The 26,812-nt window shown below is 41.8% G+C and overlaps 1 protein-coding gene across 1 annotated transcript in view; it reads left to right on the plus strand.

Annotated features, from left to right (window-relative positions):
- The first annotated feature begins 435 nt into the window (after positions 1–435).
- The window catches only part of LOC137374208 (NXPE family member 3-like), a 50,124-nt gene continuing 23,747 nt past the window's right edge, over positions 436–26,812 (plus strand). Inside the window, exons 1-4 of the mRNA XM_068039995.1 lie at positions 436–622; positions 3,331–3,447; positions 6,444–6,502; positions 8,682–9,469. Coding sequence (XP_067896096.1) covers positions 436–622; positions 3,331–3,447; positions 6,444–6,502; positions 8,682–9,469 — 1,151 coding nt within the window. The remainder of the gene's footprint in view (positions 623–3,330; positions 3,448–6,443; positions 6,503–8,681; positions 9,470–26,812) is intronic.

Below are 26,812 nucleotides of genomic sequence, written 5' to 3' on the forward strand. Positions count from 1 at the left end.
GGTCACAACATATATTTAAATGGTTACCCAGATACTGATATGGTCAATCATACACTTTACTCCTTATCCAAGAATAAAATATACCAGCCAGGTTTCTTTAATAAACTACAGAATTATCAGTTTACTGTAAAACAAGTCTTATCCAGAAAAGAAGAAAAAACATTGACACACAAATTGAAATACGAAAGTTCCCTTTTTAAATGCTCAACACTCACACACACTGGTTCAATAAAAAGAAAGAAATATTCTCTGTAGAGGTCTTTTGCAAAAGAAAGACAAAAAATACTTAGGTCAAATACTTGCTAATTCTTGGAAAAAAAGGATAACATATGTTGTGTCCCAAAAATTGCATACAGTCTGGTGTATGATTACAGATAGATGGGTCATTAGGATCTTTTCTGGAGCAGTTCTTTTCAGGTGACATTGAGAATTAATATGGAAGGCCTTTCAAGAGCATCTCAGGAAAAATGCGGCATCAGGGATTTTAGCTCTCACACACTGGATTCGCAGGGTTTTTTCAAAGAGATAGAGAAAGAGGAGCTGGGTGTTTTACAGCAGGCTACAAACACAATTGCTTTCAACACAGCTAATATGCCAACTGAACCAAAAGAATATCCCAAAAGTGAAACCTCCTGACCACCATAAATTTTGACCTGTCATTTCTCTGCAAACATTTTCCCCAAGTCATCTGTTATTTATTGAGTTTAAGGCATGTGACATCCAGTACAGGTTTGTTTTCAAACAAGAGCTCTCAGTGACACTTGTGAAAAAACACATAAATTTAAGGTAAGGGGCAAGAGGTGTAGAGGGGATTTGAGGAAAAGAAATTACTCTCAGAGGGTGGTTGAAATCTGGAACACACTTCCTGAAGAGGTGGTCGAGGCAGGAACCCTGACAACATTTAAGAAGTATTTAGATGAGCACTTGAAATGCCATAGCAGACAAGGCTATGGGCCAAGTGCTGGAAAATGGGATTAGAATAGTTAGGTGCCTGAAGGTTGGCACAGACATGATGGGCCGAAGGGCCTGTTTCTGTGCTGTATAACTCTATAACTCTATGACATCCACAGAATCTTTTCAGTTTTCCCAAATGAACCAATGTCCATAATTCTAAATATGAGTTCTCAAAAAAATTAAAACATTTCATAACCCTATCCAAATGTGACACCCTCGCACAATCCAGCAATTTAAAACTAGCACTGAACCAATGATCTCTAATTTGAATTTCCTCTATCTTTTATACAGTCTGTTAAAGTCCATGTTACATTCCTTCATTGATTAACCATCTGTTCTCCAAAATCAAAGATTGACCACACCTCATAGACATTTAATAGATATCATTTTAGATTAGATTAGATTAGATTAGAGATACGTCACTGAAACAGGCCCTTCGGCCCACTGAGTCTGTGCCGACCATCAACCACCTATTTATATTAATCCTACACTAATTCCATATTCCTACCACATCCCCACCTGTCCCTATATTTCCCTACCACCTACCTATACTAGGGGCAATTGCTAATGGCCAATTTACCTATCAATCTGCAAGTCTTTGGCATGTGGGAGGAAACCGGAGCATCCGGAGTAAACCCACGCAAACACAGGGAGAACTTGCAAACTCCACACAGGCAGTACCCAAAATTGAACCCAGGTCGCTGAAGCTGTGAGGCTGCGGTGCTAACCACTGCGCCACTGTGCCGCCCCGAAATTCTTATAAATCTCATCCAAGAACTCCAATCGAAGATTCAAACCTTCATCAGTATCCAACCAATGAGCATCCAGCTCCTAAAATACTTTACTTCTGATTTTACTTTTGGTAGGAAGTCACAATGCCAAGGCCATACGTTGTTTTCTCTTTGGTAGGGACGTGACCCATGTCCACATATCCACTTCATTCCTCAAATGGTCCTACGGTTCAGACTCAGAAAATATCATGCCTGACAATTTACACTTACTTTCTGTCATTTTCCACAATAGCCACAAGGATTTTAGTTTTCTATATGAAAAAATATCTTAGTTTCCAACCTTCACCTTAAGGCAACCATGCTCTGCTCCAATAATATATTCAGGAAAGCTAGTTGTTGAAGGATGAAACTGGACCCAATCTTTACTCAGTCTTTCATCTATTAACAGAGTGAAAGATTACTAACATATAGCTCCTAACTCAAAACCCTCATGCATTTTCAGTAATTATCTCCTTATATGTGCTCCAGTAAGACTCCAATACACATCCTCCATCTGCATATAGTTAAACACAATTGTTATACAATTAACAAGGATGGTATGCGACTTGGAGGAGAACTTGAAGATGGTGGTGTTTCCATGCACCTGCTGCACTTGTCCTTCCAGGTGGTCGAGGTCTTAGGTTTTGGAGGTGTGTCAAAGATGCTATGGTGAGTTTCTGCAGTGTATCCTGTCGATGGGGCACACCGCAGACATGTTGCACTGATGATGGAAGGAATGAATGTTTAAGATGATGCCAAAAATCATTCTTGGCAGTTAGCATATGTACAGTTCTAAAAGTTATACAGTACTCAAAATGGTTAATCTGCTGTTTCAATCAAGTGGGCAACTTTGTCCTCGCTGGTGTTGAGCTTCTTGAGTGTTGTTGGAGCTGCAAACATCCAAGCAAGTGGAGAGTGTTCCATCACACTCCTGACTTTTGCCTTTCAGATGGATAGGCTTTGGAGAGTCACAAGGTGAGTCATTCACCACAGAATGCACAACCTCTGTCCTGCTGTTGTAGCCGCAGTATATATATGGCAGATTAAGTTAATTTTCTGGTCAATGGTGATCCTCCCCTCCCCCCCCACCCACCCGCCCCCACGACCAGCAGGATGTTGATAATGGGGGATTCGTTCATGGTAATACCATTGAATGTCAAGGGAAGTTTGCCACTCTTTTGTTGGAAATGGCCATTTCTTGGCACTTCAGTGGCACAAATGTTACTTGCCACTTTACAGCTCAAGCCTGAATGTTGCATACAGGCATTGACTGCTTCATTATCTGAGAAGCTGCAAATGGAACTGAACACCATGCAATCATCAGTGAATATCCCCACTTTTGACCTTATGCTGGAGGGAAAATTATTGATGAAGTAGCTGAAGATGGTTGGCTTAGGACACTGGCCTGAGGAACTCCTGCAGCGATGACTGGGGCTGAGATGATTGGCCTCCAACAACCACAACTATCTTCTTTTGTGCTAGGTATGACTCCAATGAATGGAAAGTTTTCGTCCTGATTCCCATTGATTCCAATTTTACAAGGGCTCATTAATGCCCCACTCAGTCAAATGTTGCTTGAGATTATGGGCAGTCACTTTCACTAAAGGCCGGCTCAAGTCACAAAAGAAAACCCGAGCCAAACCCGAGCCCGAAGGCTGGACCCGTAAGAGCGGCCCGAGCCTACCCGAACCCGACACATGTCGTCGGGTCCCGTTGTGTCCAGGTGGGGTAGCAGGCCTTTACCTCTCACCTCACCTCTGGAATTTAGCTCTTTTTATCATATTTGGAGCAAGGCTGTAATGAGGTCTGGAGTCAAGTCGTCGTAGCAGAACCCAAAATGTGCATCAGTGAACAGGTTATTGCTGTGTAAGTGATGCTTGTAGCTCTGTCAATGACAAATTTCAGCACTTTCCTGATGATTGAGAATAGACTGATGGGCCGGTAATTGGTCAGATTGGATTCGTCCTGCTTTATGTGGACAATTTTCCACATTGTCTGGTAGCACTGGAATAGTTTGGCGAGAGGCATGGTGAGTTCTGGTGCACTGAAGCAGGGATGCTGTCAGGTCCCATAGCCTTTGTTGTATCCAGGATATTTAGCCACATCTTGATATAATATGAAGTGAATCAAATTGGCAGCAGCCTGGCTTCTGTGAGGCTGAGGACTTCAGGAGGAGGCTGAGATGGATCATTTACTCTGCACGTCTGGCTGAAGATGGTTGCAAACATTTCAGCCTTGCCTTTTGCATTAACTTGATGGACCCTGCCATCATTGAGGATGGGGATGTGCATGGAGCCTCCTCCTCCTACCATTAGTTCTTTGATTGTCCATCACCATTCAAGACTGTGTGTGGCCAGACTGCAGAGTTTTGCTCTGATCCATTGGTTGTGGGATTTCTTAGCTCTGTCTATAGCATGCTGCTTCCACTGTTTAGCATGATCTAGTCCTGTGCTGTAGCTTCACCGTGTTGACACCTCAATTTTAGGTACATCTGCTGCTGCTCCTGCATGTTGTCTGACACTCCTCAAGGAACGAGGATAAATGGGTTATTTTCAGGTTGGCAGGCTGTGACTAGTGGGGAACCGCAAGGATTAGTGCTTGGGCCACAGCTATTCATAACCTTTATCAATGATTTGGATGTGGGGACCAAATGTAATATTTTCAAGTTCGCTGGTGACACAAAACTAGGTGGGAATATGAATTGTGCGGAGGATGCAAAGAGGCTTCAAGGGGATTTAGACAGGCTAAGTGAGTGGGCAAGAACATGGCAGATAGACTATAATGTGGAAAAATGTGAAGTTAACTACTTTGGTAGGAAAACAGAAGTATTTCTTAAATGGTGAGAGATTGGGAAGTGCAGATGTCCAAAAGGACCCGACTGCCCTTGTTCATAAGTCACTGAAAGCGAACATGCAGGTGCAGCAAGCAGTTAGGAAGGCAAATGGTTTGTTGGCCTTCATCACAAGAGAATTTGAGTACAGGAGTAAAGAAGCCTTGCTGCAATTGTATAGTGCCTTGGTGAGACCGCACCTGGAGTATTGCATACAGTTTTGTTCTTCTTCCCAAAGGAAGGATATACTTTTCATCGATGAAATGCAATGAAGGTTGGCCAGACTGATTCCTGGGATGGGGAGATTGTCATACGCCATGAGATTGAGGAGATTGGATCTATATTCTATAGAGTTTAGAAGAATGAGAAGTGATCTCATTGAAATATACAAAATTCTTACAGGGCTCGACAAGGTTGATGCAGGAAGGATGTTTCCCCTGGCTGGGGGGTCTGGAACCAGGGGACACAGTCTCAGGATAAGAGGTAGGCCATTTAGGATTGAGATGAGGAGGAATTTCTTCACTCAGAGGGTGGCGAATCTTTGGAATTCTCTATCCCAGAGGGCGGTGGAGGATCAGTCATTGAGTATGTTCAAGACAAAAATCGATAGATTTATCGATATTAAAGATATCAAGGGATATGGGAGAGTGTAGAAAAATGGCATTGAGGTGGAAGATCAGCCATGATCTTGTTGAATGACGGAGCAGGCTCGATGGGCCTAATGGCCTACTGCTGCTCCTATGTTCTTATTTTCCTCTGTTCCCCTGGCTTGATGATAATGGTAGAGTGAGGGATCTGCCAGGCCATAAGGTTACAGATGGTGGTGGAATACAATTCTGCTGCTGATGATGACTCACAATGCCTCATGGCTGTCCAGATTTGAGCTGCGAGCTCTGTTCTGAATCTATCCTATTTAGCACAGTGGTAGTCCCACACCACATCATTTGGTACAGGTGCAACCACAGTGCTGTTAAGGAGGAAGCTCCAGGTTTTTGACCCAGCAACACTGAAAGCACAGCGATACAGATCCAAGTCAAGATGATATGTGACTTGGAGGGGAACTTACAGGTGGTGATATTCCCATGCTTCCGCTGCCCTTGTCCTTCCAGGTGATAAAGTGCGTAGGTTTGGAAGGTGTTGTTTAGGGAGGTTTGGAGAGTTGCTGCAGTGCATCTTGTATTTGGTACACACTGCTGCCACTGTGCACCAGTGGTGGAAGGAGTGAATGTTTAAGGTTGTGGATAGGGTGTCGATCAAGTGGGCTGCTTTGTCCTGGATGTTGTCGAGGTTCTTGAGTGTTGTTAGAGCTACACTCATCCAGACAAGTGGAGAGTATTAATCACACTCCTAATTTTTAAATGGTGTACAGGAAATTGGGAATCAGGTGGTGAGTTACTTGCCGCAGAATTCTCAGCCTCTGACATGCTTTTCTAGCCACAGTATTTATATGGCTGGTCCAATTCAGTTTCTGGTCAATGGTAACCCCCAAGATGTTGATGCTGGGAGATTCAGCAATGGTAATCCTGACAATACTATGATGGACAGATGTATCTGTGACAGGTAAATTGGTGAGGATGAGTTGAAGTAGCTTTTTCCCTTGTGCTGGATCTCGCACCATCTGCCGTAGGCCCAGTCTGCCAGATATGTCTGTCAGGACTCGACCAGCTTGGTCAGTAGTGGTGCTGCCAAGCCAAGGTTGGTAATGGACATTGAAGTCCCCCACTCAGAATACATTCTGTCCCCTTGCTGCTCTCAGTGCTTCTTTCAAGTAGTGTTCAACATGGAAGAGCTCTGAATCATCAGCTGAGAGAGGGCAGTAGGTGATAATCAGCAGGAGGTTTCCTTGCTCATGTTTGACCTGATGCCATGAGATTTCATTGTGTCCGGAGTCAATGTTGAGGATTCCCAGGGCCACTCCCTTCCATCTGTGCCATCATCTGTCCTCCTGGTAGGTGAGGTCATAGCAGGGGTTGTTGAAGGAGGTGTCTGGACATTGGCTGTAAGGTATGATTCTGTGAATATCACCACGTTAGGCTGTCACTTGACTAGTCTGTGGGACAGCTCTCCCAATGTTGGCCAATCTTCAGCGTGGCTTCAATTTTCAGCATAATTAAGCTGTTGTTATTCACTGGTAGCAAATTTCTTGGTGTTTATTGAACATGACTGACTGAGAATGATTCAAACTTTTATGGCTGTTCATGTCACAAGAACGGAAATAATTAAAGCTCTCAAGATTATGAATGGAGTTATGAAAACTAACCCTGCTGTGATACAGTTTCATGGGCAGCCAGTGCTTTCCAATACTTTGATCAAGGGTTTACTTACAGGCCACCTGACCTGTAGGAGGGCATCATGGTGAAGCCCAACCCTGTTCTCACCCAATGCCACACAAACTCTTCCAACAGGAATCACTCAATAATGATCAGGAGTGGGAATATTGATTATATATTTCTCCAGTCACTAACTCAGGAATGCACACATTGGAGATTAAACCTGGAACTTTCTTGGTCTGGGAAGCTTCAGGCATTGACAGAATCAGCTCACTGAGCTGCCTGAGAATCTATGCTCAGACTTTCTACAGATTTGTTTCCTCTTCTGGTCTGAGATATCGTCTAAATAATATATATTATTACATCCATACTGCTTCATTTAACCATGCAACTCTTTAATCATGGTGCAGCAATCCTGAAAAATCTCTGATCTGAATTGTCCTTCCTTGCTTCTTTTATGGTTACAGAGAATTGCACAGAATGAACAGCACAGAAAGAGGCATATGGACCAACTAGTCTATGCCAATATTCATATTCCACACAAACCTCCTCCAACCCCTCTTCATCTAACCCTATCAGAAGAACCTTGTATTCAAGAGCACAAGAACAAAAGAAGTAGGAGCAGGAGTAGACCCTATGGCCCATCGAACCTGCTCCGCCATTCAATACGATCATGGCTGATCTTAGGCTTCAACTCCACTTTCCTGCCCACTCGCCATATCCCGTAATTCCCTGAGAGTCCAAAAATCTGTCTATCTCAGCTTTAAATGTATTCAATGTTGGAGCATCCACAACCCTCTGTGGAAGAGAATTCCAAAGATTCCCAACCCTTTGAGTGAAGTAAATTCTCCTCATCTCAGTCCTAAATGATCAGCCCCTTATCCTGAAACTGTGCCCTCATGTTTTAGATTCCCGACCAGTGGAAACAATCTCTCAGAATCTTGTATGTTTCAATAAGATTGCCTCTTATTCTTCTAAACTCCAGAGAGTAAAGGCCAAATTTACTCAACCTCTCATCTTAGGACAATCTCCTCATCCCAAGGACCAATCTGGTGAACCTTTGTTTTACTGCCTCCAGTGCAAGTATATTTTTTCTTAAATGTGGAGATCAAAACTGCACACAGTACTCAAGATGTGGTTTCACCGAAACCCTGTACAATTGTAGTAAGTCTTCTTTATTCCTTTCTCCCTCATGAGCTTCTCTCTCTTCCTCTTAACTTAATTTATGCTCTTCTCCTCAACCATCCTTGTGCTGGCAAATTCAATGTTTTAGTTACTCTCCAGGTAAAGAAGTTTCTCCTGATTCCCAATTGGATTAATTAGTGACAATCATTTTTATGGCCCCTCATTTCAGTCTGTCCCACAAGTAGAAACATCTGCTCTGTCTCTACCCTATTAAACCCTTCAATAATCTTAAAACCTTTATCAGATCACTACTCAGCCTTTGCTTTTCAACAGTCAAGAGTCACATCCTATTCAGTTTTTTTTCATAATTATAACTTCTCAGTTCTGGTTTCATCCTTGTAAACAGTCTTTGATCCTTCTCCAGTGCCTCAATATTATTTTCATAATATGGAGACCAGAACTGTGCACATTACTCCACATGTGGTCTGTATAAGTCTAACATAACTGCTCTTGCTTTTAATTCCAACCTTTGACAATTTACCCATAGTGCTTTGCTTGCTTTCTGATTGCCTGTTGAACCTGCGTCACTACTTTACATGCATTGTGTGTCTGTAGCTATCGCATTACTTCACTACCCTGTTTAGACTCTACAGGAGGATGTGTGTTGAGAAATAAAATGCACACGATGGCAACAGAAAATAAATTAATTAAAATTGTCCTTCCTTTTCACAGTATGATAAATCTTCAGTTTCTGGATCAGAGCCCAAATGGAGGAGATATCCAACTCCAAAGATTTATCCCACAATGAGGCAGAAAGTGGAAACAAGGAAGCTCCCTTGGGCACATAGACTGTTGCAATGTGGCTACCAGAATCACAGCTTCACCCCTGAAGAAAGATCAGAGGGAACATTCCTTATGAAAATGATTGAATGGCCAAAACCACCAAACCCCGCTGTGCCCTTTCTGAAAAGCAGCGACCCATCACATGCTCGCTTTGTTATTTTAAATTCTGCAAAGACTTTCTATGTTGGAGATCAGTTACAAGTGATGCTGCAAATGAATGATTTTGAAGGACACCCAAAACAATATGGGGGTGACTATCTCCAAGCCCGGATCCACACCCCAGCTTTAAAAGCTGGTTCAGCAGGAACAGTTATAGATAACCAAAATGGATCTTACTATATAAATTTCAATTTATCTTGGCCAGGGAAAGTTGAAGTGTCTGTTTCCTTGGTTCATCCCAGTGAAGGGGTCCAAGCACTTGAAAGGCTACGTGAGGAACATCCAGATAGAGTGTATTTTCAAAGTACCTTCAAATATGGGGGTATGTCAGAGACCACCGTATGTAATCTTTGTTTGCCTCAAACTAAACCACTCTGTAACTTTACTGATCTCAGGACTGGGGAGCCCTGGTTCTGTTACAAGCCAAAGAAGCTTCCCTGCACTGCTCGTATTAACCACGCTAAAAAAGATTATAAGAAAGTCCTCTTAATTGGAGAAGAGAGTCGTTATTTCCAAAGGTACGTCACTTAAAATTCTTTTATTTCCATTTTGCTTTTCTCTCTCTCCTTCTGATAGATACACGAGGTATCGAACCAGACTTTCCAACACTAGAATATCAATAAACTTGAATATGAAATACCTCCTACAGCATGACAACATTTAAATTATTTATGATGCATTGAATTAGAGCCCTCATTAATTTAAGATTTTAAAGGTTTTTTTTTACAGTTATTGATGGAAAATTGAATGGCAAGTTAATGTTGATCATTCCCATGCACCTCTTAGAATTATCCAAGTGCTGTATTTTTAAAGGCCATAGAACTGATCCACTTCTCAGATTGGGAGTGTATGTGATACAGAGGAAGGGGTTAAAAGTCAAGAAAATAATACATTTAAAAAAAAATTCTTTTGGAGACAATACTTCAAGCCAAGATGCCAAACCCTGCATAATAAAAGATATACAATAGGTCATGGTGTATTTGATTTTGTCTTTTGGTGATGACAGTACAGGAGTAATACCTTTGATGCCCTCGAGCCAAGTAAAACCATTACACTCCCCCTCTGGTCATTCCTCTGGTAGGGCCTCATCTCTACTCCCTTAAGCCCAAGGGACGCTAACTTGAACGTATAAGGAGAACAACTTGCTAAATCTCTCCGCCTTTCTAGTTATCTTCCCTCCTTTAAGATGCTCCTTAAAACCTACATCTTTGACCAAGATTTTGGTCCTCTGTCCTAAAATCTCCTTATGTAGCAGGGTGTCAAATTTTGTTTGATGACGCTCATGTGAAGCACTGTGAAGGATATTTTACAAGGTTCAAGATGCTATTTAAATGCAAGTTGTTGTTGTAGTTTCAGTTGTTTTCAATTAAGTAGCACAACAGAGGGTAATTAATCTGCTGTGATATGAATATGGGATGTACTAGATAATGTCTTACATTTCTTCTTAGAGTTGTAAATACATTCCTTTTGTAACCTCTGGTATCGGGCAGTATTTTACAATTTGCATCCTCTACTGAAGGCAGCAACTGATATGGAGGAACAGTTACACAAGCTCTCACAGCCTTCCAGTACTTTGGCCAAGTTCCAATTGTCAATGTTTCAGATTGGAAGGATATTCAACCATGAGGGCATCATAGTTGAAGTTATTTCTTTCTTTATCTTATGCACTCACATTTTCAAACAGAATCCTTTGATAGCAATCAGGAGGAAGGATTCATACAATTGAGAGATAAAAGCAAAATACTGCAGATGCTGAAAATCTGAAATAAAGACAGAAAGTGCTGGAAATTTTCAGCATGTCAGGCAGCAACTGTGGAGAGAAAAGCCCAGTTAACGTTTCAGGTAGGAAGACAGTGGGTATATCACAGTGCATTTCCAATTAATTTCCAATGATATCTTAAACTTTGAGCAGATTTTGAGATGTTTATAGCTGTCATCTTGTAGAGGTGTTAAATGCAATGCACTAAATAAAAGAACATAAGAACATAAAAGAATGGCCCTCGACCCTGCTCTGCCATTGAGCAAGATCGTGGCTGATCTTTGACCTCAGTTCTACTTCCTGGCTGATCACCAAATGCTTTGCTTTCCTTAGAGCCCAGAAATCTGTCTATCTCAGTCCTGAATATATTCAATGACAGAGAATCCACAGCCCTTTGGGGTAGAGAATTCCAAAGATTCACAACCCTCTGATTAAAGAAATTTCTCCTCATCTCAGTCTTAAATAATTGAACTCTATACCTCCCTAGTTTTAGATGCCCCAGCCAGGGAAAAATAACCTCTCAGCATCCACCCTGTCAAGTTCCCTGTATCAATGAGATGACTTCTCATTTTTCTAAACTCCAGAAAGTATCTGCCCAATCTACTCAATTTCTCATCATAAGACAATCCTCTCATTCCAGCAATCAATCTAGTGAACATTCACTGCATGGCCTTCAAGGCAAGTATATCCTTCCTTAGATAAAGAGACCAAAACTGCGCACAGTACTCCAGGTGTGGTCTCACCAAAACCCTGCATAATTGCATCAAGACTTCCTTACTCTGTACTCCAGCCCCTTGGCAAAAAAGGCTAACATGTCATTTGCTTTTCTAATTGCTTGCTGTAACAGCATACTAACTTTCAGTGCTTCTTGTCTGAAGATATCCAAATCTCTCTGAACATTAATCTTCACCATTTAAAAAAAATTGGCTTTTCTACTCTAGATACCAAAGTGAATAAGCTTTCTGATGAGCTGAAAATTTTCAAGGTGTTCAGTCACCCTATCCTTAATGATAAACTATAACAATTTCCTGACAACAGATGTTAGACTAACTGGTTCCATCTGTCACATCTCTTAAATAGTAGAGTGACATGAGCAATTTTCCAATCTAAAGGAAATGTTCTCAAATTGAAAGAACTTTGGAAGATTATAATTCATGCATCTGCAGTGTTCCTTTAACCCCGGGATGGAAAAACTCCTGTCCTGGGAGTTTGTCACTCTTTAGTGCCATTAATTTCTCCATTATTGTTATCCTGCTTCTGTTATTTTTGGTGAGTCTCTGTCCCTGATTCAATAATACTTTGCTTGGGATGTCTGGCATGCTGACCTTTTCCTCCACTGTAAATACTGATGCAAAGTAATTATTCAGAATATCCATAATTTCCTTATTTTCATTGACAACAGTTTTCAAGGGGCCCATGTTGCTTCTGACCACCCTCTTTTTCTTAGTGTAATCATTAATAAAATTGTGTCAATTTTGATATACTTGTGTTATGACCCAGTGAGAAAGGTGTCTAAGGGTCCCTCCCAGCCTTCACTTAGTCTTACAGGGTTTAATTTTAAACACTCCGTGTTTTGAGCTTCCCTTTGGTGAATCCTTGTTCACCGCTTTCCAATTATAAGGCAAAGAAACCAGCACAAACAGGCTTTCTCTGGTTTAAAGAAAAATAGTTGAAATTATTAAACTCTAATTCAGTTAACGCCTATGGATACATGCTGCGCCCCACGTTAGCATGCATACGTGATACATACATGCAAATAGAGACAGAAAAGAGCACAAGAAAAATAAAGTGGAAAGGTTTGAGGCCATATCTGAAGAGTTGTTGTTACAGTTCTTTGAGCTCACTGCAGAGTCCTTGATTGTAGGTAGATCTTGCTCTTTGTTAGGGCCCAGTATTCTTCTTAAATCTTGTTTGCTGTAAGAGACTTTTCTCTTGAGGTTTATGTGTCTTCAGTGGATTCAGAGGCGTGTGAGAAAAATATGGGGCCAGGCAGACAAACATGAGGTTTTCTTCAGTCCAGGAGCATTCTGCTTTCTGCAGGCTATCAGTTCAAACTGTACAATTCAGAAAAAAACCCAGACTGCCAAGCAGGTTAGTCATGTGACTAACTGGTTTGACCACATTTGTTCGTGGATTGCATTGGAGCAGGGGATAGCTCCTTTGTTCCAAGCACTGTCTGTTAATATGCAAAAATGTCTTTCCAGCCGGGGACCTGGCAACCCCTTGTCACAGCCCTTCTCTACTTCCCAGCAACAATTTGAAATTTAATGCCCATGTGGCAAAATTAATGTGCCTCATTCTTGGCAGGTGGGGGCCTGCATGACACCTGCAAGTTTTTTTTTCATACTCTTTTTTTTGTAGCTCTTACTATGTGCTTTTTCAATCTTTGTTGTTCTTTGAATCTTTTCCATTTGCCAGGATATGTGTTCTTTTTTGTGCATTAGTTTTATGTCTCTTACATCTTTAGCTGTCCATGTCTGTCTTTTTTGGCAAGTGAAACTCTTGCTTTTTGGGTTATAAACTGGTTCGTTTTATGAACACCTCCCATTGATGTTCTCTTGTTTTATCCATTAACAGATTTGTCCATTTTGCTGCCTCCGAATCTCTGTCTCATCCCATGAAGTCAGCCTTACCTAAATCTAGAATCTTAGTTACTGTTCCATATGGTGTGTAAAATAGCTATTGCCGAAATTAAAAGCAATCTGTTCTTTCTTGTCCTTTCAAATTTGTCTTTCCCAACACACGTATTTCACCTATAATCTTTAAAGCATTCAGGTTGTTTTATGGTGCACGTATGAATTGTTATTGGCTGTTTGTCTGGTGTCTGCTGGTTCCTTGGGTGATGCTGCTGGTGTTCCTTCTCTGGGGAATGTTGCTGCTCATCTATTGTGCTGGTCTGAGTATGGTTGACTTCTGGGACTGATGGTCATTCAGTTCCTTGTTGATTTGGCGAACTCAGATCTGTCTTAACAGCTGTGAAGGAGCAGCTTTTCCGGTTGAGTGTAGATGTCTGCTGTTGCAATGATAGACCTGGTCGTTCACCTTCACCTGGTATGATCAATGTCACAACTTCTTCATGCAAGTCCCAAGTTGCCAAATGGGCTCATTTTTCTTGAGTCTGTTGGATATTTACACTCTGACTGGCTCTCCAACTCTCAGCTCTGGCAATGATTTAACGGTTTTATCAACGTAGCATTTGACTTTCTGTGATTTCACTATGATCTTGTCACTCACACCTGTTACTACTATTGGCTTCAGTGTTTCTTAGCTGATGGAAGAGTTGCCTGGGTGATGTGTGACATTTGTCGCTGGATTGGATTACTTTCCATGACTTCAGTAGGTGTGCTTCTCTACTCTAAGTTTGCCATGTACACATCTATGCTGGATCTAGTAGATTACTTTATGATCCTTTTTGCAATTTTTACTGCTACTGCAGCCTTTATATTTGACTGATGCTAGTGTGGAGATGATGTGCAGTACAGACTTTCCCGATCTTTCATGAAGTGTCTAAATTCTTCACTCCTGAACTGAGGGCTATTGTCGTTCATCACAAGGTCGGGAATGCCATGATGACTGAAGTGTGCTTTCAGGCATTCTATCATGCCACTGGGTAGATGTTTACGTCAGCTGGTCTAACTCCCAGTAGTCTGAATAGTAGTCGACTGCGACGAGATAATGAGTTCTAGTGAGACTGAAGTGCTCTACTCCAAGCTTCATCCATGGTCTATCTGGGATATTATGAGTCATGAAGCATTCCTTAGCTTGCTCAGATTGATATTCATTGCAAGCACTGCACTGACTGATGTGGTCCTTAATCTCATTGCTGATGTTTGGCCAGTGGAGCACTTCTCTTGCCTTCCTCCGACTGGCCTCATTTCTTTGATTTTCTCATCTCTTCAGGGATAATTACCCTCACCCCTTTGTACAAGATGCCATCTAGGGCAGTCACTTCATCTCTGTCTGCCCAAAACTCACTTACAGAAACAGACGTGTCCTTGATGGTTTTAGGCCATCCTTTCAGCACGATTCCTGTGGCACTTAAAAGAGTTGCATCGCATTTCATAGATTGCTTGATCTGAGCAAGATGCTTGTTTGTCAGATTCAATGTTTCTGCTGGGTTGATGATTTACAGAGCATGTCGTGCTGTTGCCTCTTGTTGAATCTGGAAGATTTTGTACTCTGTACTAGCATCATCAACTTCGTTCAAAGGGAGCATAGCACTCAACAGCATATTGGTGATGTACATCTGGTTCCATTGCTAATACTTTACTTCCAAGAGATATCCAAGAAAATGAAGTAAAATCCTTTGCAAATGCTTTGGAGCAGATAGAAGTAGTTTGAAAAAGGTGCATTGAAGTGGCTTGTAGTCAGACTCTACCATCACTTTCTCTCTCCCAAACAGGTACTGGTTGAGATGCTCACAAGCAAAAACAATATCCACACACTCTTTCTCAATCTGTGCATAACATCATTCAGTTTGCATTAATGCTCTGGATGCAAATGCAACTGGTTGTCCTTGTTGCATGAGGGTGGCTGCAAGTCCTGTTTCACGGATATCACATTGCAGGGTGACTTCCTCATTGACATCATAGTACCTCAGCATTAGCATTGTTGTCATTAGTTGTTTGATGTGAGTGAAAGCTGCTTCTTGTTCTGTGTTGCAATACCACTGATCATCCATTGAAGTGAGCTTGTGTAGAGGTTCACACTCTGATGACAAATTGGACAAGAAGTTGGCCAGGTAATTCACAAATCCAACAAATCGTTGAACTGCCTTCACATTTGTTGATTGCTGCATCTCTGCTACAGCTCACACCTTATCAGCATCAGGGTGAAATATTTTATCTGTCAGTGCATGTTCTGTGTCATCTTCAGCTGCAATTATTTCTTGTTTATCTTCAGGTTCATCTGGTGAGCTCACTCTAGCAGTCTCATTAATTCTGATCATGGTCTGTGATGACATTGTCCATTGTTTCTCCACATCCATCGACTAGAAGATCATCCACGATTGCTTCCACTCCTGTTAGACCATTGACTATCTCATGCTATCTGCATTGGCACTCGCAGTCGAAAAGTCAAATAGCATGCGCAGCCATCTGTACCTCCCAAATGGCATCCAGAAAGCAGTCAGAAATTTATTGCTTTCATCCAACTTCACTTGCCAGTATCCATCCTTAGTAACCATCCTAGGGCGGTAAAGACTTTTGCCTTGGCAAATTGAGGCAGAATCTCTTCGATGGTTGGTATAGGGTAATGATATTTCTTCAAAGCTTTATTGAGGTCCTTTGGATCCAAACACACTCTCAACTTTCCAGGTTTATTCACTGCTACCATGCTGCTAATCCAGTCTGTAGGAGTTGTCACTTTCTTCATTATTCCTACCTTTTCAAGCTCCTCTAACTTGTTTTTCAGGCTGGATTTGAGGGCAGCCGGAACTCTCCATGGAAGATGTTGAGTTGGCCTCACAGTCTCATCTACTTCGAGATGATATTCACCAGAAAGGCAGCCAAGACCTGTGAAACTTCTATGTAATTGGTCAGAATTTGTTCAGCAGTCAATGGCTTGGTGTCATGTGAAACATTACAAATCTTTTCTGGTACGTGGAATGTTACCAGCCAAGCTTTTGACTTATTTCAGCTGAGATGAGGGGAGTTTGCTTTATCTCCACTATCTGGAACTGAAGTTCTTCTTTATTTCCATTGCATTGGACTTTCAGCTTGGTCTGTGCTCTCGGGGTGAGCAGCGTTCCATTGTTGGATCCCATGAGTTGCACAAAGAGTGACGAAGTCCGACTGTAGCTTTAAGAAACTTTATTGCAGTACTTAATTGTTACATCTTCAGAAAATTTAACAATGAACTGAACTAAAACTAAAAGCAACACATACACTGAACTAACACTGAACTAATCTAAAACTAAAAGCAACATACACACTAAACTAACTCCCGAACTAACCCCACCCCCCCCCCCGAACTGAAGTAACTCTTCACGCCAAATCAAGCCTTATTATAGTTATTCATACAAATCAGTAACACCTACTCTTTGTTCCCAGTTGGTCTACAAACTTCTGCAGTTTCTTGGTGTCGGAGTCTGATTGGGGTACTGCCTTGTCATCCTCTCCTCAAGCAGTTTCTTATTCCCCTATCTCATTGGAACGTTGGGCTGATTGTGGTACAATTATGAAGCAGCTTACAGTTGTCCTGTGAATTTTTACTTGTTAGTCTACTCCTACTGATAAACTGTCTGTGCAGCCCTGAAGCTATGAAATCATTTCTGATAAGCTGTCTCTGCAGCTCCGATGTTAGTTTATTAGTAGTACATGATTGATTAATTATTTCACCTTAAATGTCCCCATATTATTCTGTTCTCGAAAATTCTGTTCCCACAGTCCCCCCTTTGATTCTTCAAAACACTTTTAAGAATCATTCCCTTGATCCCACCTAGGTGCTTTTAATGGTCTCTACTTGTCTAGAAACAGCCTTCAACATCCGGAGGAGTCACACTCAATACGTTGCCTGCTTGTGCCACAGGAGGGGCCCGCGGGAGTTCTGTAAAGGCATAAGTTTTGCAGGGGCTTCAGTTACTTGTTTACAACAGCACTTAATGAGCAAAAACATAAAAGGTAGTACACATGTACAATTACAATTTCATTTAAGCATCACTATTACATAATCAATTGTACAAACATAATACAATTGTTCTCAGAGTACATTGATCATTCATTAACTCATTTTAAGTATATATGAAAAGGTTATACAATTACCCTTTTATGGCACAACTAATTGTCCCTCCTTTTACAGAGCAAGTTCGAACACTAATTGCTTTTCGGGTAGCTGTCCAACCTATATTCATACATCCTCTCACATCGCCTAATTAATTTCTTAAGTTGCCAAATTAACTAGGTCGCATATAACACCATGATACCCAAAACCACTATCAGGACATGGGAGATAATTCTAAACCAGGGCTGTATCTGCATGTTTGACCCCCAGTTCCATAAGTCCTCCTGCCAGGTAGAATCATTTATCTCGTCAATCTCATCTTGTAGCTTCTTCAACTGTTGTTCCAGATTGTTTTACACTACAGCAATGACTTTCTAGCTGCTGTCTCTCTTTACCCAAACGTGTGGGCAATGGCTGAATAGTATATTCATATTCCCGGAGGTAATTTGTCAAATCCTCCTTAATACTTTCTGTCACAGTTATCGTTTCTGTCTTTTGTTTATGTATCTCTACCAACTCCATCTTCTCTACTCGGGTTGGTATTTGTGGGTTGAACCAAAATATACTGTTGCTCACCGGACAAGTCCGTTTATGTCCAGACTGGTACTCCTTCGCTGTGGTGGTTAAGCAATATCTCCCCTTTCCCATATAGGCCACATGGGTTAGCCCTGACAATGCTTTCCAAGTCTCCATGGTGCAATTTACAGTGGCATTAAATCCACATTTTGATTCTGCCGTTTTATATATGAGGACATATGACCACCTGGTTTTCCAGACTACACTCAGCCAATGTTGTTCCAATTAACAATATAAATAAAAGCAAAATACTGCGGATGCTGGAAATCTGAAACAAAAACAAGAAATGCTGGATTCACTCAGCAGGTCTGGCAGCATCTGTGGAAAGAGAAGCAGAGTTAACGTTTCGGGTCAGTGACCCTTCTTCGGAACTCCAATTACCTCTTTTCCAATTTCCACAACATAGGGTAATATATCATAGTATTTTATGTAATCTTTTCCCCTTATCACCCCTATATTTTCTACTTCATGTAATTGCATCCCCAACTTATCTCTCAGAATGACAGGTATTCCCAACACTACTCCAATACTCATAGATCCTGTATTTACACATTCCTGACCTTTCCATACCTTAAGTTTTCTGAGTTGGCACCTGGTAATTTTATCATTTGTGTGACTAGCTAAGTATTCCAACTGGGTATCATTGATCCAAACTGGTACATGTCCTGCATCAATTTGCCTCCAATCTGAGATATTCAATATTACCGGTACCAACTCAAGCTTTATATTATCATATAAAATTTTATTCGTTTTTATTATCGCAAGTCCATTTTCTGGTCCTGCAGTTAAGGCAGGGCAAGGGAGACCAGTCACTTGTGACTGCTGGGTCGTAACCTTATTCGTCGGTAATTCGGATGTGGGGGTAATCGTGGATGTTGGTGCTTCTTGTCCGTTTAATCTCACAACCTGGAATAGGAACTGCTCTTTTTTATCTTAGAGCTTTAATATCTTGCGCTAGGGGGAGTTCGAGGATTGTCTGCACTCACTTTTGCTCTGTCTCATGCTTTCCCTGTGTTATTACTATTCCCAAATAAGAAACCTTTTCCTTCATTATCTGTGCCTTTTTCAGCTTAACTTTCACTCTGACCTTCTGGAGGAAGGTGGAATATCGATGATTATTATGAAATCCCTGGGGGAGACACATCCAGGTGAACTGTTGTCCCTGGAACGTAAACGCAAATTTATATTGACACTCTTGTGCCAGTGGTATGGACCAGAACCTATTGCTAATATCCAACACAGTAAACCACTTAGACTGTTTTGTTTTTTATTTTCTAAAACTTTGATTGTCCTCTTAAATATCAGATCAATTTCCCTTTGAGTGCTTTTAATAACTACTCATATCAATTAAATTTTGTTTATTGATTCCAATTTCTTATGCCCAGACTTGGTGGTATTTTTTTGTACGTTAAAGACAGAAGTGCTTGCAACTATCTCTCCTTCTCAAGCACTTTGTCTCATTGATAAAGATGCTGTGGCATTTGATGTCTGCAGTTAAATTCTTAAATTCTCAAAGCTGCTGGATCTCTTGCTGTGGCATCAGTTCTCACATGGCCTTGGAACCTGCCATCACCTGCTTAAAAAAACCCCACAAAGAATCCATTGTGGCTCTGCCCCTGAGCCAAGTGGGTTAATTTGTCCACTTATATCTGTTCTCAGCTACTTCACTTTATGTAACCTTTTTTTTCTGATCGAAAAGAACTGCTCCATTTTAAACTTTTTTTCAATCCTTTTGGTATCCTTCAGGTTTGAAAACAACAAAATCATTAGTAACTTATCAACTTCAAAGGAAAGCATCTCCATCAGGAAAGACAGCATTTTAGATCAAACTGCAATTGTTTTCAAATTTTTAGCATCTTTTCGAAGAGGTTCCTAATGCCAGGATTTTTTTATAACAAAGATGCTTCCACATTACAATTCACTGCAATAAATATTTAAAAATCAAAACTGCCAATGTTATATGAACGAGTCTTGTGTCCGGAACTGAAGACTCCTCCAAAACTTGACATAATAAACTTGAAAGTTCATTGTGGCCACAAATGAAATTTCCAGTTCTTCAACTTAGCAGGTCAATTAACCTTAATATAAACTTAACTCAGACTTATTAACTTATAATACCTATTAACTACACACAGAACAGAATAGCACGTGCCTTTTTAAAAAAAAATTACATCATTTTTCTTGTTCTTTCTTCAGGCACCTTTTCAAATGCTTGTAATAAAACTAAAAACTAAAGGAAGAGTTATTTAACATTCTTAACACAGAAGATTTAACACTAACTCCTTACACAAACTTTAAACAGGATTTATTTCCTATATCTCCTTTGTTTATCCTTCTCTCCCTTAAACCAATATCCAATTCCTGACATTTGCTTCTTAAACACAGTCAGTAAAACATGTCTTCAGGTTTAGACTGTAAAATAAAGCAATAGCAGAGTTTCCAATTAAAGCAGTGTTTTAAACTTCAAATTGGATTTTTGCCAGACATCTTCAGACCTTCAAGGCTGAAGCTTATCTCTTAGAAAATTGTTCCTTGCCTTTTCACGGTTGCAAAACCAACTTTTAAAATAAAAATAAAACTTTAACTTAAAATATAATTTAATTTTATATCCCATTACTGGGTACACAATCTTTAATTGAAATTAATACACTCAACAATCACTTTTCTCACCCATTCAATTCCAGACAACTTAATAGACCCATGCTTTCAACATTAAAGCCAGACAACAAAGAGTTAACGACAGTCGGTTCTACGAAACACAAGTTGTACAGAACACAAGCTGTACATCCCAGGGACATTCAATTAATTCGTGGAAGCTTCCAACATTCACACATTCAAATCAAAGACACAGTAACTTGTTTTTACTCTAAAACATAGTCTTTTATGTCACTCTGCCATAAACTTTGACATGGAGCCCTCTGGCCTTTAGCAGCCAAGGACCATTGGGTCCGTTCTTTATCCTTACCCAAACTCTATTTATATCTTCCAGGGACCACTATTCCGTGGAGGTGCCATATTTTTGCCCAATCTCAGTGTATGTTTTAGCCAGATTAAACTGTTGCTCTACATATTCTTTCAACTGCTGAAGTATTTCATCTTCGGGAACGTCAGGTGGGGTCCACCCCCTTTTGTCAGTAGTTGGTAACTGTCGGTTGCCTTCATCTGTCATTTTATCCATTCAGGTAGGGAAGTAGGTCTCAAGCCGTCAGGCTTTTTGCCAAGTAGGTATTTCCTCAAATACCGCCAAGTTAGACATCTAGAAAGGGGTCTCGAGCCGCACAAGAAAGGGTATTTCCGTCAAACACCGCCAAGTTCGGGATCGCGTGGCAGAGAATCGAAATTTAGACAACGACCAAGGACTTTGAACATAAAGAGGAGTCCTTAATTATGGGGCGCCGATATAGGTCCGATGTCTGTGGCTTCGGTCTTAATTCTCCAGCGATCCTGCCGACTACGCCAAATTGTTGGATCCCATTAGTTGCACAAAGAGAGACGAAGTCCAACTGTAGCTTTAAGAAACTTTATTGCAGTACTTAATTGTTACATCTTCAGAAAACCTAACAATGAACTGAACTAAAACTAAAAGCAACACATACACTAAACTAACTCCCGAACTAACCACCCCCCGAACTGAACTAACTCTTCGCGCCAAATCAAGCCTTATTATAGTTATTCATACAAATCAGTAACACCTACTCTTTGTTCCCAATTGGTCTACAAACTTCTGCAGTTTCTTGGTGTCGGAGTCTGATTGGTGTACTGCCTTGTCATCCTCTCCTCAAGCAGTTTCTTATTCCCCTATCTCATTGGAACGTTGGGCTGATTGTGGTATAATAGGCTATTATGAAGCAGCTTACAGTTGTTCTGTGAATTTTTACTTGTTAGTCTACTCCTACTGATAAGCTGTCTGTGCAGTCCTGAAGCTATGAAGTCATTTCTGATAAGCTGTCTCTGCAGCTCCAATGTTAGTTTATTAGTAGTACATGATTGATTAATTATTTCACCTTAAATGTCCCCATATTATTCTGTTCTCGAAAATTCTGTTCCCACATTCCATCATCGAGCCTCAGCTTTACTTTCAACAGCTGCATATCTGGGTCACCATCTTGTGCAATTTCACACAAGTCTGAAAAGCTCATGATGCTGCTGACACCTCACATCAGCTTGATGGTCTCCTTCTACAGTCATCAGTCCAACAGTGACAAACCACTTTCTACCTGAGACTTAATGGCACCAACATGTTCTACAGAGTAGAGTGATTTGTCAGAATCATCCTCTAACATCTCTCCACCAACCATCTTCACAGGTTTGCTTTTCTTCTTTCTAGCAAAACACTTGCATGCAAAGTGCTTCTTCCAATTAGAGCATTGCTTTCCCCACACTGGACAGGCTTCCTTTTCCTTCTTGTGATGTCCTCCACAGTATTTACATCCAGTCCTCCAGCCTTGATCTTTCTGCTGGCCCTTGGAAAAGATCCATTTCCTTTTCATCATTGACTTGTGTTTGGCAGACGTACTGCCTCTCATCATAGAGCACAGTCTCATCAGTCCACCCATCAATACTCTTCAGCTGTTGATTAACCACCTCAGGGCTTCTGCACATGTCAATTACTTTCTTGAGAGTAAGCTTCTCTTCTCTCAGAAGACATGCTCTCAAACAGGATCTCTTATTCTGAACACAATCCTATCTTTGATGAGATCAACTTTCAGTTGCTCAATCTCACAAAACTCAGCTAAACTTCTCAGTTCAGTCACATACTGATCAATGTACTTCCTCTCTTCCTGAGCTCTGGTGTTAAACACATAGCAGTCATAAATGGCATTAGTAAAGGATTTAAAGTGGGTTTTCAAGGCCTCCAAAATCTCACAAGTCTTGCTTTTCTTCTCCTCAGTGAGATCTGGGGTGCAGCTTGTAACACTCCTTGCCAACCACTGATAAAAGAGTTGCTATTCTTTCCTGTTCAGGTTTCTTGTCCAGCTCTGTGGCAATTTCATAATTCTGCCATTGAGACGGGAAGAATTGCCAATTCCCTCTCAAATCTCTCTTCATGTCCATAGGAGTAGCTACTGGAAAATTCAAAGCTATAATGACTTGCCCAGCTGTCGATGTCCTGTGCAAAGTTGCAGACAGGCGTTGTTTTAAATTCTGATGTTTTGTACATTTGCTGTCAGTCTTACAGCTATCAAAATCCTCTCAAATCCCGGCTACTCACTTCTGACACCATATTCCATGTGGCACAAATAGTGGTAAATTGTGCTTTTTGCATTCAAGTATTAATGTCAACCACCATTTTATGTAGCCTGTTAAGTTTTAGCTGGGTTCTGATTGTCAAAATGGAACAGAGAGGTCAGATGGGACAGCAACTTGAAAAGGGTCTAGCTTTAGGACCCAGGAAACCCCTATCCAACCTGCTTGAAACTGGAGCAGTTTGAGTGTACAGCCTGTTTTCAAACCCATAGCTGCCTTTTGTTGAGAGATTTGGCCCAGCTGCCTGTGTCTACACATTTCTCCCTGAGACCTCCATGCAAGTGGCAGAACTGCCTTCAAGTGGCATTGACTTCTCTCTCAGGCTTTTTCAACAGGAAAATGTTTTTAAAAAGCCACACTTTGAAAAATCAACAAGAAGACAAGCGGCAGAAACAGCAGAAAAGTCTGATTTCTACCAATTTCCTCTCCATCCAAAAGAAATTTAGCTGTCTCCATTTATATCCAAGAGTGCCAGAAGAAGAAGAAATTGTCAGAGAAGAGGTGTTCTCAGCGACTTCTTCCCCTACCCAGCATTTCCAATAGTTGATCTTCATTTTGCACTTTTTTGATATTTTAAAAGGACTCCAGTTTTAACTGAAATCCGTATTCATTAGTAGCTAAGATAACTTTCTATTTAGTGCATGTTCTCGCCTTTTTATATCTTTAACCTTTCCCTGAATGTTTGTAAGCGTGCGTGGTGAAGTTTAACCCCTTCCCGAGTTTAAGACTGTGTAAATAAACCCTACTTCTTTGTTTTTAACTTTAACAACCATATTGTTGCTGCGGTCATTTATTATCAGGGTTTAAGGGAGGGAAAGAAATTCAATCCCAAATCTATTTATGGGCAGGTGGTTGAAACAACAGGGAAATTTGTTCAGAAGAAAAAAAAGATTAACTACCTGTTTGTAACACGTGTGGTGTGTAAAATGGATCGAAAAGCCTTTATTTACATGTAATGACATCAGAGGTCATATGTGTACGGCAAGCCAAAGTGTACAAAAGAATTTATCCAAACAGTGGCTGTTTCATTTTTCTCCCTTTCAAACATTATGTTGAATTCGATCATATTACGGTTGCCATTTGATAAATGTTCACAGACCATTAGGCTGTTAACTAAATCTGGCTCATTATTCATTACTATATTTAATATGGCACACCTCCTTGTTGGAGGAACATATTGGGCTGAATTTTGCCATGGAGACAGAGATGGGTTTGGATGCGGGTGTGCCAGCAGTTTCACACAAGAGGACAGCGTACCAGTTGCCTGACATGTTGCCACCTCCATGCGATTTTTCTGGAGGTGGCTTCTCGAGGATGACAGCCACTACTGGTAGTGGTTATCAGTCAATTAGGGTGATCAAGCAGGAAATGAATAGGTCTTTTGACACAGAGGTGCGATTTTTATCAGGGACACACAGGTCTCACACTGTGTCAGCATCTTGTCTAAGCAGATGAGGTGGCAGCGCAGCGGGAAGCCATTGATTAAAGAAGCAGCCATTCAAACCTTTGTATGAAAGGGGGAAACAGCAAAGAGGAGTTCATGCATTGCCGCTGATTTGCCATAATGGAAGCAGAGCTCTTGGATTGAGAGTGCTGAAAGTGAGGTGGGAGTTTGGAGCAGGCCTCATTCTGGGTCACTGTAAGGTGCCAGGGAAATTTGGCAACTGAGGTCCTCATTATTGAGGCTGTCCGAGGACATGGGGGCCACCTACTCAGTGATGGGCTGGAGCAATGGGGAGGAGCTGTGACCCCAGGTACAAAGACAGTCCCCTGGTGCACAGGAGGCAGAAGTGCTGGTCAAAGGGCAGTAAGATCAAGAAGGCACTTCCTGCAGCAAACAGTGTATCTCAGATTCCTTAACATGTCTAAGCAGCAATTGCTGATGGCTGTGCCTACCAAGGCAGATGGTGGATGATCTGTACGCCCTCCTGGAGGAGGACCCTAGGCCTCAAGGAGCAGGTGGACACCCACTGCCCGTCACTGTCAAGTTGACAGTTGCCTTGAACTTTGTAATATCTGGATTGTTTCAGGGTTGGCAGTGGACCTCTGTGGGATATCACAAGCGGCCGCCCATAGCAGCATCACTCAGGAAATGGATGCCCTACTTGAGGGCCTCGGACTTCATCACATTCACTACAGATGCAGCCAGTCAGGCACAGAGGACTTTGTGGTTTGCCTCCATGGTAGAATTCCCTCAGGTACAGGGTGTGATTGACTGTACCATGTGGCCATCAAGACCCCGTTGTCTCAGCCTGGGGCATTCATCAACATTAAATGTGCAGCAGGTGTGCGATCATCATAAGCGTTTCCTTTAGGCATACGCTAGGTTTCCTGGCAGCTGTCATGATTCATTCATCTTTAGGCAGTCGCAGGTGCCACAGCTGTTCATGCCACCAGACAGCTTCCATGGATGGCTCCTGGCTGACAAAAGCTATCTGTTAAAAAGATGGCTGCCGACATCTTTGCAAACCCCCACAACTGAGGCACAGGAGTGATACAGCCACTGCCATCACACCACAAGGGTCACCTGAGCAGGCTATTGGCCTCCTGAAGATGCAGTTTCAGTGCCTTGGCCAGTTGGGGGTGCGCTCTCCCGTACGCCCCTACAAGGGTGGCCTCCGGTGCTCTGCACAACATGGCCATGCAGAGAGGTGTGGAACTGGAGGAACACCATGGGGAAGATCACTCCACTTCATCGGAGGCGGAGGAGCTTGATGAGGACCATGAGGCTGCACTGCAAGGCCGACTGGAGCTTACACAGAGGAGACAACACACTGGCCAGGAATTGCAAGATATCCCAGGATGCCCTGATCTAGGGGCACTTCTCCTGAGACCAGCAAATCCTGGAATGAACTCGTCCCATGCATAAATCTCTCTCAGCATTTCTGCCAACTATCAATAGTTCAATGACACATACACATATCTTATTGTCCATTAGTCATGAAGCCATACATCTCCACCAGCCACACAATGGCCCTGATCACTCACAGTTGCCTCACACAGGCAGCACCTTATGGTGCTGTTGACATGTCCTGATAATAAGGACATGACATAGAGTCCAAAGACCACCCAGTTCATTCCATTAACATTCAAGCAATCGACAGAAGTGTTACGAGCTGCCCCCAAGTAAATCCCAATGTGATACTACCCCCGCTTTTCTGTCCTCTTATGAGAGCTGTAGCTGAAGCAAATGTGTGGCCTGGCAGCTGTGATGCCCGTGGTGCCTGTCCTCACCGTTGCGATGCCCATAGGCACCACCACAGCCTTCGCTAGATGCATCTGTCTTGGGGTAGCCTTGGTCATAGGGCTGAATTTAGTTGAGCTGGCGGGTGTCCCGACAATGGGCCAAAAGGTGAGGGAAACCCGGCCTTTGCATTTCAGAGCTCCTCTGGCTCGACTGACGGCGCTTGGGCAATTAACTGCCCAGTACTGAGGTCCCCATCCCTTAAATGACGGGATCCCACCTCCCAGAGCTGCCGATCAATCAGAGGTCTGGCAACTCAGTCATATCAGCAGCGCTACCGGGAATGGTGGCCACTGCCGGTACTATGCCAGGCCT

This window comes from Heterodontus francisci, chromosome 10 (genome assembly GCF_036365525.1).
Source record: "Heterodontus francisci isolate sHetFra1 chromosome 10, sHetFra1.hap1, whole genome shotgun sequence".
Taxonomy (NCBI): Eukaryota; Metazoa; Chordata; class Chondrichthyes; order Heterodontiformes; family Heterodontidae; genus Heterodontus; species Heterodontus francisci.